Below are 14115 nucleotides of genomic sequence, written 5' to 3'. Positions count from 1 at the left end.
TTTGAGCAGTGAGTAAAGCTCAAACACCAAACATTTATTGGGAAAAATACATATTCTGTAATAGAATAGAATAGAAATTCACTTTATTGTCCCCCAGTGAGGAAACTAAGGTAGGTAGGTTCACACAAAGATGAAAATTATATAACCACTTCTGAAAATAAAACCTTGAGCAATATGGTTTGCTATACTTCTCAATATCTTAAATATGTGTAAAAAAATCTAGTCCAAAAGTCTTATGAAATTAACATGTTTTATGTAAATGAAACCTGTAAAATACTAAAAAAAAACATTTCTTTAAAAATATATAGGCAATTTTAAAATTTAGACAAAATTTTAGCTTACATTTCACAATGGAAATGCACTTAAAAATAAGTTAGCAAAGCAGGAAAGTAGAATGTAAATACAAATTATAAAACACATTCATATAAACCACCAACAAAAACGGATGAGCTGAAATCCACAGAATGCTCCTTTGTTAGGGATAATTAATGGTTATCGGTTCATTTTAACCTGTAATTAAGAGATTTGGTTACGAGAAAAACACGCCGACCCGAACAAACTTCAGTTGTCTTTTTTCATTGACTGTCCCAGTATTTATAAGCAGGCAGCGGGTAAAAGAAAAGCTTCAGAAGCTTCCAGGTTTCACTGGACACTTCAGTTTTACCATGAAGAAGCTTAAAGACGCTCAATCAACTTCCTAAATAAAGATGGCGGACGTCGACGAGGACGTCGCTGTTATCGGGATGGGATGTAATTTCCCTGGAGGTGATGTCACTGGCTGCGGTCGGTCGCATCAGTTGTTAAAGGTAATTTATTGACTTCTACTCTACGTTAGGTGAGGGACTGGATCATTTCTGGAAAGTTCTGCAGGAGGGAAGGAATTGCGTGTCGGACATTCCAGCTGAGAGGTTCGACGGCAACTTCTGGCACGACGCTGACGTCACCAAACCCGGAAAGAGCCGAACAGCGAAAGCTGCGTTTATAAACGGGTGAGGAGATACTTCTGTTTATTTAGGGGTAACAAAGCACAATGGGGCTCAAATCCAGTTAACATCATTTTCAGGTTTATTGTCACCTGAAAAATGTGTCTTAGATTTTGTGTTTTGCTCTTTTTACTCTACCAGTAAATAAATGTATGACCGTGTTTAAACCGTGTTTAATCTTTTTTTTAGATTAAAAAAAAGGCGTAAAGTTCCGAAAAAAAGAACTCAGAAAATTTGAGATAAACCTCAGAATTTTTCTGGAAAAAAGTGGAAATTTGAGTGGAAGTTTGAAGTGTTAAAAATTTGTGAGAAAACAATTTTGAGATCAATCTTGGAAATTTTCTAGGAAAAGACATGGAAATATCTGAGTTTTGAAAAGCAAAAAAAAAAAATCTAGAAAAAAATGTAAAGTCTTGAGATTAATCTCAGAAATTTTCTAGAAAACGTTTGAGTTTTAAAAGTGGACAATTAGCAAGAAAAGCTAAAAAAAAAAAAAAAAAAAAGTAAATTAATCTCAGAAATTTTCCAAGAACAAAAAGACAGGAGGCCACGCCTCCACTTTCTGAGTTTTTCTTGCAAATTTTAAACTTTTGAAACTTTTTTTTCTCATATGTTTATTGATATTTTTGCATATGGAACATAGGTGTTTACATATTCCAGGGTGTAAAAGTGTTGGCATAAACAAACTGTTTACACCATTGACTTTAAGATGCATGTTTTCAAGAACAAAGAACACACACAGAACACCAACAATAGTAAAACAGTGAAATAAAACTAATAGTAAAAATACACACACATCTCAAAAGAAAAAAAAGAAAGAAAGAAGGAAAGCTGGGTGCGCGGGGGGAGGAGTGGGATACATTTCTACATTGAAGCAACAAACTCAATAAATGGTTGCCATTTAGAGTAGAATTTGTTCAAGTTTCCAGTTTTTGTATATCTAATTTTCTCAACTTTCAAAAAGGACATGACCTCATTTATCCACATTGTGCTGGATGGAGCTCTAGTTGATTTCCAGTTACAGAGAAGGAGGCGCCTAGTGATCATAGATGTAAAAGTTATCACTTCCAACTCTCTTGCGGAGTACTGACTATGTTGCTCTGGGAGACCAAAGATACCAGCATCAGCTGAAATGTCAATAATTCTCGAAAGTACAACAGACATGGTGTGAAAGTAAATTTGCCAGAAATTTGGGAGGGCTGAGCATGTGAAAAACAAAACTTTGGAAACTTAAACTTTTCCAGATTTTTCTATAAAATTTCTGAGATTGTTCTCAAGACTTTGAGAACAAGACTCAAGACTTTTTTTAGATCTTTTTTGCTGTTCGAACTCAGAGATTTCCATGTTTTTTTCTAGAAATTTTCTGAGATTAATCTAAAAATTTCAGTTTTTCTCACAAATTTTCAACTTCTCACATGTAGTATTTCAGATATTTATGCAAAAAACTAATCGATTATTATCAAATATCAACTGATGAGAGACATAAGTTTTTTCAGCCATCTTGTCCAGCCCTCAGTCCTAACAAGTAAACAAATATAAAAATTATTTTAATAAAAAAAAAAAACGTATGAAACTTTAATAGAAACTGAAAATGTGTGTCTGTTTGGTGAATTTTAGGTTAAAACATGTTTGTTTTTCATTCAGTGGATAGAAAATCCAGAATTTTTACTCAAGTAAGAGTAGAAATACTTAATAGTGAAATACTAAAATAAAAGTAAACAGTTCAGCATTCCTAAAGGAACATTTTTTTTAAGTTACTCAAGTAAATGTAACTAAAACTTTTGGGGGGAAACAAGTTTGCCCCCAAAAGTTACTCCAGTAAATGTAATTAGTCATCTTAACTCTATGGCTCTGAGTCTTGACGGATCTGTTTTGATTTCTTTGCAGGTTTAATGAGTTTGATCCGTCGTTTTTTGGGATTCCTGAAGTAGAATCGGACTTCATGGATCCGCAGCAGAAGCTGCTGCTGCAGTGCAGCTACAGAGCCTTAGAGGACGCAGGAATACCTATGGAGAGCCTCAGCGGAACCAGAACCGGCGTTTACATCGGTAACTCTTCTCATATTTTACATTTTAAACCCCCCGACTCGTGAGGAAGCCTTTTTCTAGCCTGTTCTGCTTTAATGCTGCAGGTTTAATGAACAGAGACTATGAGATGATAAGAAGTAACAAGCCGGAGACGATAACACATTACAACTGCACCGGGACGGCCGTGAGCGTCGCAGCCAACAGGATTTCCTTCACCTTTAACCTCACTGGTCCTTCCCTCGTCATCGACAGCGCCTGTTCTTCTTCGCTGGTGGCTCTGCATCTCGCCTGTCAGGCCATAAAGCAAGGTAGGCATTTCTAATTTACCTCAGAAACATCCAAAAACATTCCCCTTACATGTTATGCTCTTTAATATGATTGTCTCAGGGCTGTCGTTTATATTCGGTTTTAAAAAGCAGTGAGGACAAAATGAGGGCTAAAATAAATAAAACATGTAGGAAATTAATATAAAACAGTATGCATATAAAGAGTTTGGTTGTAACTAGTTACATTTACTTGAGTAACTTAAAAAAATGTTCCTTTAGGAATGCTGAACTGTTTACTTTTATTTTAGTATTTTATTATTAAGTATTTCTACTCTTACTTAAGTAAAAATTCTGGATTTTCTATCCACTGAATGAAAAACAAACACGTTTTAACCTAAAATTCACCAGACACAGACACACATTTTCAGTTTCTATTAAAGTTTCATACGTTTTTTTTTTTTTTTTTATTAAAAGAAACTGATTAAAAAAAAACTTCTTTGGTCTGATTTTGTTAGTTTTTATTACTTAAATTAATTATTGTCATTTTCATCCTTAAAGTACCAACATTTCCACCTAACTTTATATTTTGTTCTGTCTGATTATGTAATTTTTACACATTAAATGATTGACAATTTGATCAGTTAGTTAGTACGTGAGTAAACTTTTTACTTTTTTACTCTTACTGGAGTAATTTCTTGGAGGATTACTTTTTACTTTACTTGAGTAAAATTATGTTGAAATAGTTCCACTTTACTTACTTGAGTGTAATCTTTGGGTACCTCTGCATGAAAGACGATCTGGGAATGAAATCTTTAGGAGCAGCCACTTTCTCCAGTCACCGCTAGGTGGCACTGGTGTAATGAACTGCACTGGTAACGTGTGTTGTTGCCCAGAGCAAAACAAATCCATCACATTCTTCACAGTTCCTTATTATATTATATTTAATAAACCAAACCATCGACTACATATTAGGGCCATTGTAGATAGAAATAAAGAGTTAATTTCTGCCAAAAACTCAAAAGTTTTTAGATTAATCTCAGAAAGTTACTAGAAAAACATGAAAATTTATGAGTTTGAAAAGGAAAAATTTGCTAGGAAAGAAATTGGAATTTTTTGAGTTTCAAAAGTAAAATATTTTTGACTTTTGGAGTTTTTCCTTGGAAATATTTTACTTTCAGCACTCATAAAAAATTTTTTCTAGAAAATGTCTAAAATTAATCTCAGAATTTCTGATATTTTTTTTCTAGAAACGTTTTTACTTCTCAAACCCAGAAATCATTAATAATCATAATAATCAGAATTTTTGTTTTGTTTTTGGTGGAAATTTATTTTCTTCTAGTGTTGTATTAGACATGACAACCCTAATATTCCTCTCTGTGCTTTATAGACATTTATTGCTTACATTTAGTCTCAAATCTCAAAATATTTAGTCAATGTAAATTAAAATATCCTATGAAGTTCACATCATGTAACTTGTATGATGAGTGGAAAATCTAAACATATTTAGGAATGCCTCTGTCAGCTAAACATGACTATATTTGTTTAAAAAAAGTGCCAAAAGTTTCCATTTTAGATTAAGAGTTAATACTTTCTGCAGCCTTTCTATATCAAATTATTCATAACCAAGAGGTAATTGGCTTCACTAAAATGCACAAACTTATTAGATATTGAACAAAAATAGTAGAAAAGAAGCCAAAATTCAATGTAAAAAGTTTAAAGATGTTCAATATGTTCATATGTCCAGTGATCAAGACAACTTTAAAGCCCTGGGCCAAAGACGGCCAAAGTACTTTATATTTTATTAAAAATTGTATCCTAATGCATGCAGTTTTGTCCTAGGAGACTGTGAGATGGCGCTGTGCGGAGGCGTTAACTGCATCATCGAGCCAAGAGTGTTTGTTGCTCTCAGCAAAGCCAGGATGATTTCACCTGGAGGAACCAGCAAGCCTTTCTCCTCCAGCGCAGACGGATATGGGAGAGGAGAAGGCTGCGGCGTTTTGCTCCTGAAGCCTCTGAAAAAGGTTAAAAAGATTTAATCTAGAATAGGGGTGTCCAAAGTGTGGCCAGGGGGCCATTTGTGGCCCTTGAAACAACTCTGTGTGGCCCTCCACTGCAGTTCAAGAATGCCATGAATTTGGCTCTCCAGAGGAAACTTTTCTGATGTTTTAGAATAAGAGTTTCAGTGACAAATTTAACTCTTCTTTAATGTTTTCCTTTAATTTTAATTTCCTAGTAAGTGGCGATCAAGCAACGTTTTACTTGAAAAAAAAAAAACAGACTGGAGCATTTTTATTCTATTAGACTTGGTTAATGGAAGGATTTTTGAGGAAAATTTTTCTTTTTGTTGTTAGGAATAGACTAAAATGTTTTCTAGACCAAATATGATTTGTGTTATTGTGAAAAAATTATCCAAAAAGCTAGGAAATACTTTGCCTTTCTCATTGGGATATTGCATGTTTAATTTATTGACAAGCATTTAAAGAAAAATTCCCAACACAATGAAAAACAATATGGCTCCCGGAATAATTTGAGGGATTCTGGCCCCTGTTGCAAAAAGTTTCGACAACCCTGATCTAGAAAGATTTATGTCGTTTATTGTTTTTCAAACTTGAAGATCATCTAATTATTTCTTTTCTTGAAGGAATCATAGAACTAAAAGGAAAGATTCTAATTCATTAGATAGATTATCTATATTTATCAATATTATTTTCTGCTTCTTTTCTATTTAAAGGCCTTGAAAGACTGCAATAAAATATGGGGTGTGATTTGCAAGACTGCCGTCAACCAAGACGGAACTTCGGTGACTCCTCTCACCAAACCTTCAGTGACGCAACAAGAGGAGCTGCTCAGGACAATCTACTCCAACGCTGATATCATGAATGTCCAGTACATCGAAGCTCATGGGACTGGGACTCCGGTTGGAGACGCAACAGAAGCAGCTAGCATCTCAAACGTCATTGCCAAAGCCAGACCTCCAGACTCAGAGACACTCTGGGTTGGCTCGGTGAAGGGCAACATTGGACACACCGAATCTGCAGCCGGAGTGGCCGGACTGATCAAGGTACTTCTAATGATGAAGTACCAAGCTATTGTTCCCTCAGTTTTCTACTCCAGAGACAACTCAAGTGTAGATACACAAACCCTGAATTTAAAAATACCAGACAAATTAGAAAGATGGGAGACAAATCAACCACTAGGAAGGGTAGCTGGGGTCAACAGTTTTGGGTTTGGGGGAACAAACGCGCATGTAATTTTAAGAGAACACATTCATCAAGTAGTTCCCAAAAAAGCTTGGCAAAAACTCTTTGTGTTGTCAGCTGCTTCTGAGAAATCACTCATAATGACCATTGCAGACACCCACCAAAGACTGTGCAGCAGTCACACACTTGACTTTCAGGCACTTTCATACACCTCTGCTTGTGGGAGAAGTCACTTCAGACACAAATATCGGAAAGTCTTTTTGACGTCTTCCATCTCAGATCTACAGCAACAGCTCAAATCGGCACAAAAGACGGAGTTTCAGTCTGTTCAGTCAGTTCAGTCGGTTCAGTCTGACATCCAGGTTGTCTTTGTGTTTTGTGGAAATGGGGTTTGCTACAGGGGCATGTGCAGGCAGCTCATGAGGCAGGTTCTTGCTTTCAAAGAGACAATTCAAAAAGTTGAAATTGCCTTTCAGACGTACACTCCCATCAACATCAGTAAACTCCTTGAAAGTGACTGTGATGACATTGATATCAGCCGGCCAAATGTCATCCAGCCTCTTCTTTTTGCAGTACAAGTGGGGATTGCCACCCTGCTGAAGCAGTGGGGTGTTAAGCCCTCGGCCATGCTTGGCCACTCTGTTGGAGAGGTTGCTGCGGCTCACTGCTCGGGTCTTTTGTCTCTTTGCGATGCGGTGAAAGTGTTGCACCACCGCAGCGCTCTTCAGAGCAGAGTCACAGGAGGAAAGATGCTTGTCGTCGGCAATGTGGCTGTGGAAAAGATTTTAGAAGTTCTCACAGTCTTTGGTGGCAAGATCTGTGCTGCTGCTTTCAACAGCCCTCAGTCCTGCACTTTGTCAGGTGATGCAGGTTCAGTGGATGCCCTCCATGAGATGCTGAGGATTAAATTTGCAGATGAAAATATCTTCCTCCATATCTTAGATGTCCCTGCTGCTTACCATAGCCACATGATGGATCCAATTCTAGATGACATTGAGAGCAGCATAGGCCTTTTGAATGCTAAAAGCATAGTGTGTCACCTGTTTTCCACAGTTACTGGAGAGAGGCTTTCAGATGGGGATTTCAGTTCCGGCGCATACTGGGCTAAGAACATCCGGGAGCCTGTTTTATTCAAGAAGGCTCTTTGTGCTGTTCTCAAAGAGAAACCGGCAAAAGGAAATGTGGTCTTTGTAGAGGTTGGACCTCGAATGGCTCTCCAAAGGTACATCTGTGAAACTCTTGGTGATGAAGCCAACGTTTTCCCATCAGTCCACCCAGACAAAGACTGTGACACCATTTCCTCGACCCTGGCCAGCCTGTTTGAACTTGGCATTAATGTAGACTGGAAGGAGCTTTTCAGGGGTTGTGAGACATTACCCAGTACTCTTCCAGTCTACCAGTTTGACAACACAAAGAATGATGTGAATTTTGAAGCCTTAAGGGGAGATAATGAACCATCTCATGACTTTTGCGATGGACTTGAGTCCCAAATAAAAAGGGATAAGAAAGAATGCACGATTGAACTGTCTTTAAAGACTGCACCCTATCTCTGGGAGCATAAAAACAACGGCATTGCCATTGTGCCAGGGGCATTTTATGTTGACTTAGCTTATGCCTTGGTGATGGCCAACCTGAAGCCAAAGAAGCCTGCCGCTCTCGTCTCTCTAGGTATAAAATTTGAGAGTGTGCTTACTCTCAACTCAAATTCTAAGAAACTGAAGATGATACTGGAACAATCAGAAGGGGAAGCCTTGTTTAAAATACAGTCACCTGTTGCAGTTCATGCCTCAGGAACATGCAGGTATAGAGATCAGCAACCACTGCTAGAGGAAGCAAGCATTTGTCTTGATGTGATCTACCAAAGGTGCAAAATTATTTTGACACAGCAACAAATGTATTCACTTCTCTCTCAGGCTGGATTTGAGTATGGCCCGCTTTTTAGGCATCTAAACAAGGTGTGTCTTGGCAACAAATTTAAGGAAGCTGTGACCGCTTTTCAGGTTCCAGAGGACATTCTGAAAAGTCTCCATAAACATTTCATTCACCCTGTGCTACTGGATTATTTCATTCAAATGACTGCAGTTGTAGCAATGGGACAAGGATCCAAGCAGGGATTCCCATCACAGATCGCAAGCATTGCTATTTCAGAAGCCCTGCAGGAGACAATGGTCATGTATCTTCGGACAACTCAAGAGACTCAAGATTTCCTAGAGGTGTGTGGTTGCTTTTCTACCAAAGATGGGAAGGTGTTAGTGGAATTTAAGGGTGTAAGGATTTCCTTTTTGCTCCAAAGTTCAGATGTTACCAAGTCATTGTTTTTTCATAGTGAAACAATTGAATTAACAGAAGAGAGAGATGTGGATGGCTCTAAAATAAAAGCCATCATCTTTGAAGATCACATGGGCATTGCTAAAGGTTTAAGACCTTACATATGCACTGATTCGGTCATTGTAGGGATCAGAAAAAAGTTAAGTGCAGATGAAGTAAAATGCCTAGTGATTCATTCGTTGAACAGCAATGACGATCTGAAGAAAGTTCTCTTCATTTGGGGTGTGGAGAACCTGACTCACTTGTCCTCTGAAATGATTCTGGAGAGCTTTGTGACTTGTTGTGAGACATTTCGTCACATTGTTTTGGCTGTCAAAGAGACCAAACGTTTGTGTGCCATCAAGGTCATAACTTACAGATCAACAGAACTGACGGTGGACCATGTGAGTCCTGGTTTTGTGCTTTCTGGTATGATGAGGTCCTGCTCGGCTGAGATTGCAGATATTCATTTCCAGCATATTGATTTGGCTTCTGTGACAAGTGAAGACATCCAAACATTGGCTTGTGTAATTAAAACCAAACAACAACAAGATGTAAGGATCAGCAAAGGGCAGGCATCAACAACAAAGATAGCACAAACTCCAGTTAAAGACAGTGATTTATGTGCAGAGGCAATAACAGCCAGCCAGTCAAGAGACTTTGTCCTACAAACTACCAATCCTTATGGAATAGACAATTTGTGTCAAGTCTCTAAAAATAACTCAAAGAGTCCAGTTCCAGAAAGCTTTGTTGAAATTCAGCTGACTAATGTCTGCATACATTCGTCCGACTACTTCCCGATCAGCACTTCCCATTTCAATTTTGGCAGGACCTTCTACTGGAACAAGCATGTGACAGAGAATCATGACCTTCTGGCTTTAGATTTTAGTGGCATTGTCTCAGGTGTTGGCAAAGACGTCAAAACTCTAAAACTGGGAGACCAAATTGCTTCGTGTTATCCAGTTCCTGCAGCTTTGAAAATCTCGATTCCTGAAGTAGTGTGCTATCGCACAAAAACATTTCCCTTTTTTCGAGAGACACCATGTGTGTCCTTTCTCATCCTGGCATGGGAGATCTTGCAGAGGGTGCTGTGTGAAGTTAGAAGAAGGCACAAAAAGTTGGTAATCATCTCTCCAGACTCAGCTGCTGTTCTCATACAAGTTCTTGCCCTCACAGCAAACAGGTCAGGCTGGAACGTTTCCTGTCAAGCTAGTGTTACCAGGGAATCAACAAATTTTGATGCTTTGCTTTTTCTACCACCATTTAATCAATCATTTGAGGGATTGTTTGGCAATAGTGACACTGTGAAGCATGTCATCTTTGTCTTCAGCAGTCACATGTCACTCTCAGTCGTCACAAGCAACACTACATTGAATGATAAAAACATTCATGTGCACCACCTTGATGTGGCTTATGTTCTCCAGAAAGCAAATCTAGAGGCACAAAAAAGAAATATTTCTAACTGGCTTCTGTCTCTAAGCCTCGATCCAGATTCTCTGCCGCATAGGCAGGAGATCCTTCATGTGAAAGAGCCTAAAATTGAGTCCTCTTTCACAACAGCAACGGTGCAGCAGGTTGTTCTTGATAAAGGATTGGATTGGCTTAAATGTACTCACAGCTCTTTGCCTACAAAAGCTGCACCACTCTTTGAACAGAGATGTGTTTATATAGTAACTGGAGGCCTGTCTGGTTTGGGGTTGGAGACGGTTAAGTTCATTGCGCACAATGGTGGAGGTTGCATTGCAGTCCTGTCTAGAAGTGTCCCATCTGATGAAATCCGCTTTCAGTTGGATCTCCTCCAGAAAAGAAATGGGGTTTCTGTTCTAAACATCCAGTGTGATGTTTCAGAGTCAAAACAGGTGGTGGATGCTGTGACCCAAATTGGGGGAAGGTTTCCATCTTGTCCAATAAAAGGAGTGTTTCATAGTGCTGCGGTGCTGCATGATTCCCTCATTGAATCCCTTGATGAGTCGCTGTTCAGAAAGGTGCTAAAACCCAAAGTCAGTGGGACTCTGAATCTCCACTTTGCAACTCTTCACAACAAATTAGACTACTTTGTATGCTACTCCTCAATCTCATCATTCATTGGAAATGCCTCACAGTGTAACTATGCAGCAGCCAATGCTTTTCTTGACACATTTTGTCATTACCGGAGAAACCTTGGGCTTGCTGGACAGTCCATCAACTGGGGTCCCCTGAATCTTGGTCTATTGCTCAACAAAGGCCATTTTCAAAAGTTCTTGGAGACCAAGGGGATGATGACAATGGGTGTACATGAGGTTCACAAGACACTTCAAAGGTGTCTGGTTATGAACAGACCGCAGCAAGTAATTTGCAAATTCAACTTCAAGAACCTCAGCTTTCATGTCCTTTCCCAAAATCCATCTCTCAGGGAGCGAATGGCGACTTTAGTGGAAACAGCTATTAAAGATGAAATGCACAAAACCCCCAAAGTTCAGCATTCCTTAACAGCTTATGAGACAGTGCGGATAATAGTCAGTGAAATGCTCAATATAGATGCTGGAAAAGTTGATGATGACTCCTGTTTGTCAGCACTGGGCATTGACTCAATGCTGGCCATGACTCTGCAGAACAAAATCTACCAGGAGACAGAAATAAATGTGCCTTTGGTGACAATTCTGGATCCTAACACCACACTTTCCACTCTGGTCAGTTTTGTGCAGAACAGCCTGTAGTTAAATACAAAAGACAGAGAAGAAACTCAATTATTCTGCACCTATCACTGTAGAATCTTGCTAAATAACAAACAGTTTCGCCACAATCCTTGTTCACGTGTCCAGCAATGATGGCAGAGACATTTCTAAGAACAGACCAGTAACAAATAATTGGAGACCAACAGCTAATAAGATCTCTACTGGTTATAATGGTTGTAATCACTATGTGGTGTTTGGAGGTTACAGATGGTTTACATTAATACAAAACAATCTTACATACAATAACTAATTGATTAATACTATTATTTGTTTATCTCTGTTCAAAACATGGACTTTGTACAACAGTAGCAGATCAACTCATATCAGTTTTTGTGAGTACTTGATTTAGATTATATAGAAACATTTTCATCATGTGGCAACTTGGATGGTTTGTTTAATTTTTTAATTTTTATTTTTTAATCAAGAACCAATAAAAACCCAATTCTTAAATCTTGTGTCTATTTTCCTCGTGTTTCCAAATCTGTTATGTATGTAATAAAGCAAAATAGTAAAATATCTAGCCTTGGAGTACTTTTTATTAAAATGTTAGCATTCATTAAAGTTCTTGTCATGTGTCAGTGTAATAATATCCAGGCATGTACAGAAGGAGGATTAGGGGGGCTTTAGCACCTGCCCCTTTTGCTCCTTGCCCCCTTTGGTAAATAAAATAATATATTAATAATAATAATAATAATAATAATAATAATAATATCATTATTTCCTAAACCCTCTGACACATAAACTAAATGTATTTGTTTTTTTTTTGTTTGTTTTTCCCCCCAAGAATAACAACTTAATAAGCCCTCCGGTCACCTTGTTACCTTTGACCTTTTGCCCGATGCATGCCGCAGTTGCCTCTCGTGCAGTGAGATAAGGCGGCTAACTGTGTAGCTCAATGTAGCGAACGTTCCAGATTACAGAACAGTTTTTGGTGAATTTTTTTAAAGAGTTTTTGGTAAATAAAGTGGAGTAGACTTGCTACTTCTCAGATGACGGAAAATGTTGAAGTATCGTTTCTGCTTCAGCTCGGAGTCGCGGTTTAAGGAGAGAGGTAATGAAATACAACAGACACTGACAGGCCTCTGCGTCTGCCTTTCTCTGAAGAACTACTGAGCGGGAGGAGACAGCCAGGTGAGGAAAAACTGTTCTTATCTATCGATCCAGTATTTCTATCATACAGACATTAGGCTGTTGTTGTTGTGCTATAAGCTAGCTGCTAGCTAAAGCTTCTTTCCTGTATCGTTAATGATAGCAGTCATTCTTCAGTATTGTTTATGCTATAGGGGCACATCGCCCGTCCAAAACCGATCATCTCCATAATGTCCGAACTTCTAATTTCCTTTGCTGCATAATGTACATTTCATTTATTTCAGCGTTAGGTAAATGTATCTCGAAGGAGAGTAGCACTTAAATCAGGGGTGGGCAATCCTGGTCCTCAAGGGCCGGTGTCCTACAACTCTTAGATGTTTCCCTGGTCCAACACACTTGAATCCAACAGCTGAATCACCTCCTAAGTGCAATCAAGTTCTCCAGAGTCCTGCTAACGACCTCATTATTTGACTAAGGTGTGTTGAAGTTGAGACACATCTAAAAGTTGCAGGAGACCGGCCCTCCAGACCTGGAGTTGCCCACCCCTGTCCTAGACAGTGTCACTTATTGGTTTGTGACCATTAGCTAGCTCAGGGGTGGGCAATCCTGGTCCTCGAGGGCTGGTGTCCTGCAACTCATAGATGTCTCCCTGATAGAACACACCTGGATCCAATAGCTGAATCACCTCCTCAGTGCAGGCAGGTTCTCCAGAGTCCTGCTAACAACCTTATTATTTGACTCAGGTGTGTTGAAGTAGAGACACATCTAAAAGTTGCAGGAGACCGGCCCTCCAGGCCTGGAGTTGCCCACCCCTGACTTAAATAATAGTCCAACAAGAATATTCATTTAGAATTAAAAATAACTCACCCTGAATTACCATGATAGATATAATGAATGTAATATAAGCGTGTCATTAATGAAGGGGAAATAACTCAATTCAGACTCAGACTTTAAGTAATATTGTTATGTTGTGCTATGGACTGAAAAACATATTGGTTTAAACACAAGGGTAAATAATTGGTAGTGTGGTTTAATATAGTATTCTGATCATAATTCATTATGTTTTGCTTTTTTCAGTTCAAAGATGCCATGTAAAGAAAGACGTCAGAAACGAAACAGAAAGGATCTGCCAGAAGCAGCCAAAGGTAGTGGATCGTTGACCAACTGGGTCAGAACGAGTACCGCATGTAAGAACAAAAAGAAAATTAAGGTTCTTACCATGATCAACATGCAGTTTTTGGTAGTGAACAATATATTTAATATTACAAGGCAGCTGTTATGTTAAGATGTACTAAATCTAGTTGTATATCTCACAATTTGTATTTTATTATTGTTTATTAAACTCTGAAAGCTGTGTGATTTTAATATTCTGTCCTAAAATGCAGTTAGATGTGCCCTTTTCTTTGAGCACCTGCCTCTTTAGTGGTCTCTGCACAACCCTGAGTGAAAGTATGACGATTTTATGACGGGTGAAATAATTTTTTACAGTGTAACTTTACTTAAATGAGACCCCATAAAACGTGAGGCTG

The 14115-nt window shown here is 38.5% G+C and overlaps 1 protein-coding gene across 1 annotated transcript; it reads left to right on the top strand.

The window, feature by feature from the left end:
- The first annotated feature begins 707 nt into the window (after window positions 1-707).
- LOC103456937 (phenolphthiocerol synthesis polyketide synthase type I Pks15/1-like) lies at window positions 708-11946 on the top strand. Its single transcript, XM_081601901.1, has 6 exons — window positions 708-765; window positions 836-989; window positions 2871-3031; window positions 3115-3318; window positions 5116-5297; window positions 6008-11946. Exons 1-6 carry the CDS (start codon window positions 708-710, stop codon window positions 11477-11479), a joined length of 6231 nt encoding a protein of 2076 aa, XP_081458027.1. The 3' UTR covers window positions 11480-11946.
- The last annotated feature ends 2169 nt before the right edge of the window (window positions 11947-14115 follow it).

This window comes from Poecilia reticulata, chromosome 20 (genome assembly GCF_904066995.2).
Source record: "Poecilia reticulata chromosome 20, P_reticulata-male-v2, whole genome shotgun sequence".
NCBI lineage: Eukaryota > Metazoa > Chordata > Actinopteri > Cyprinodontiformes > Poeciliidae > Poecilia > Poecilia reticulata.
The sequence above is the reverse complement of the archived record's forward strand: the minus strand, read 5'-3'. Positions and strand labels throughout refer to the sequence as shown.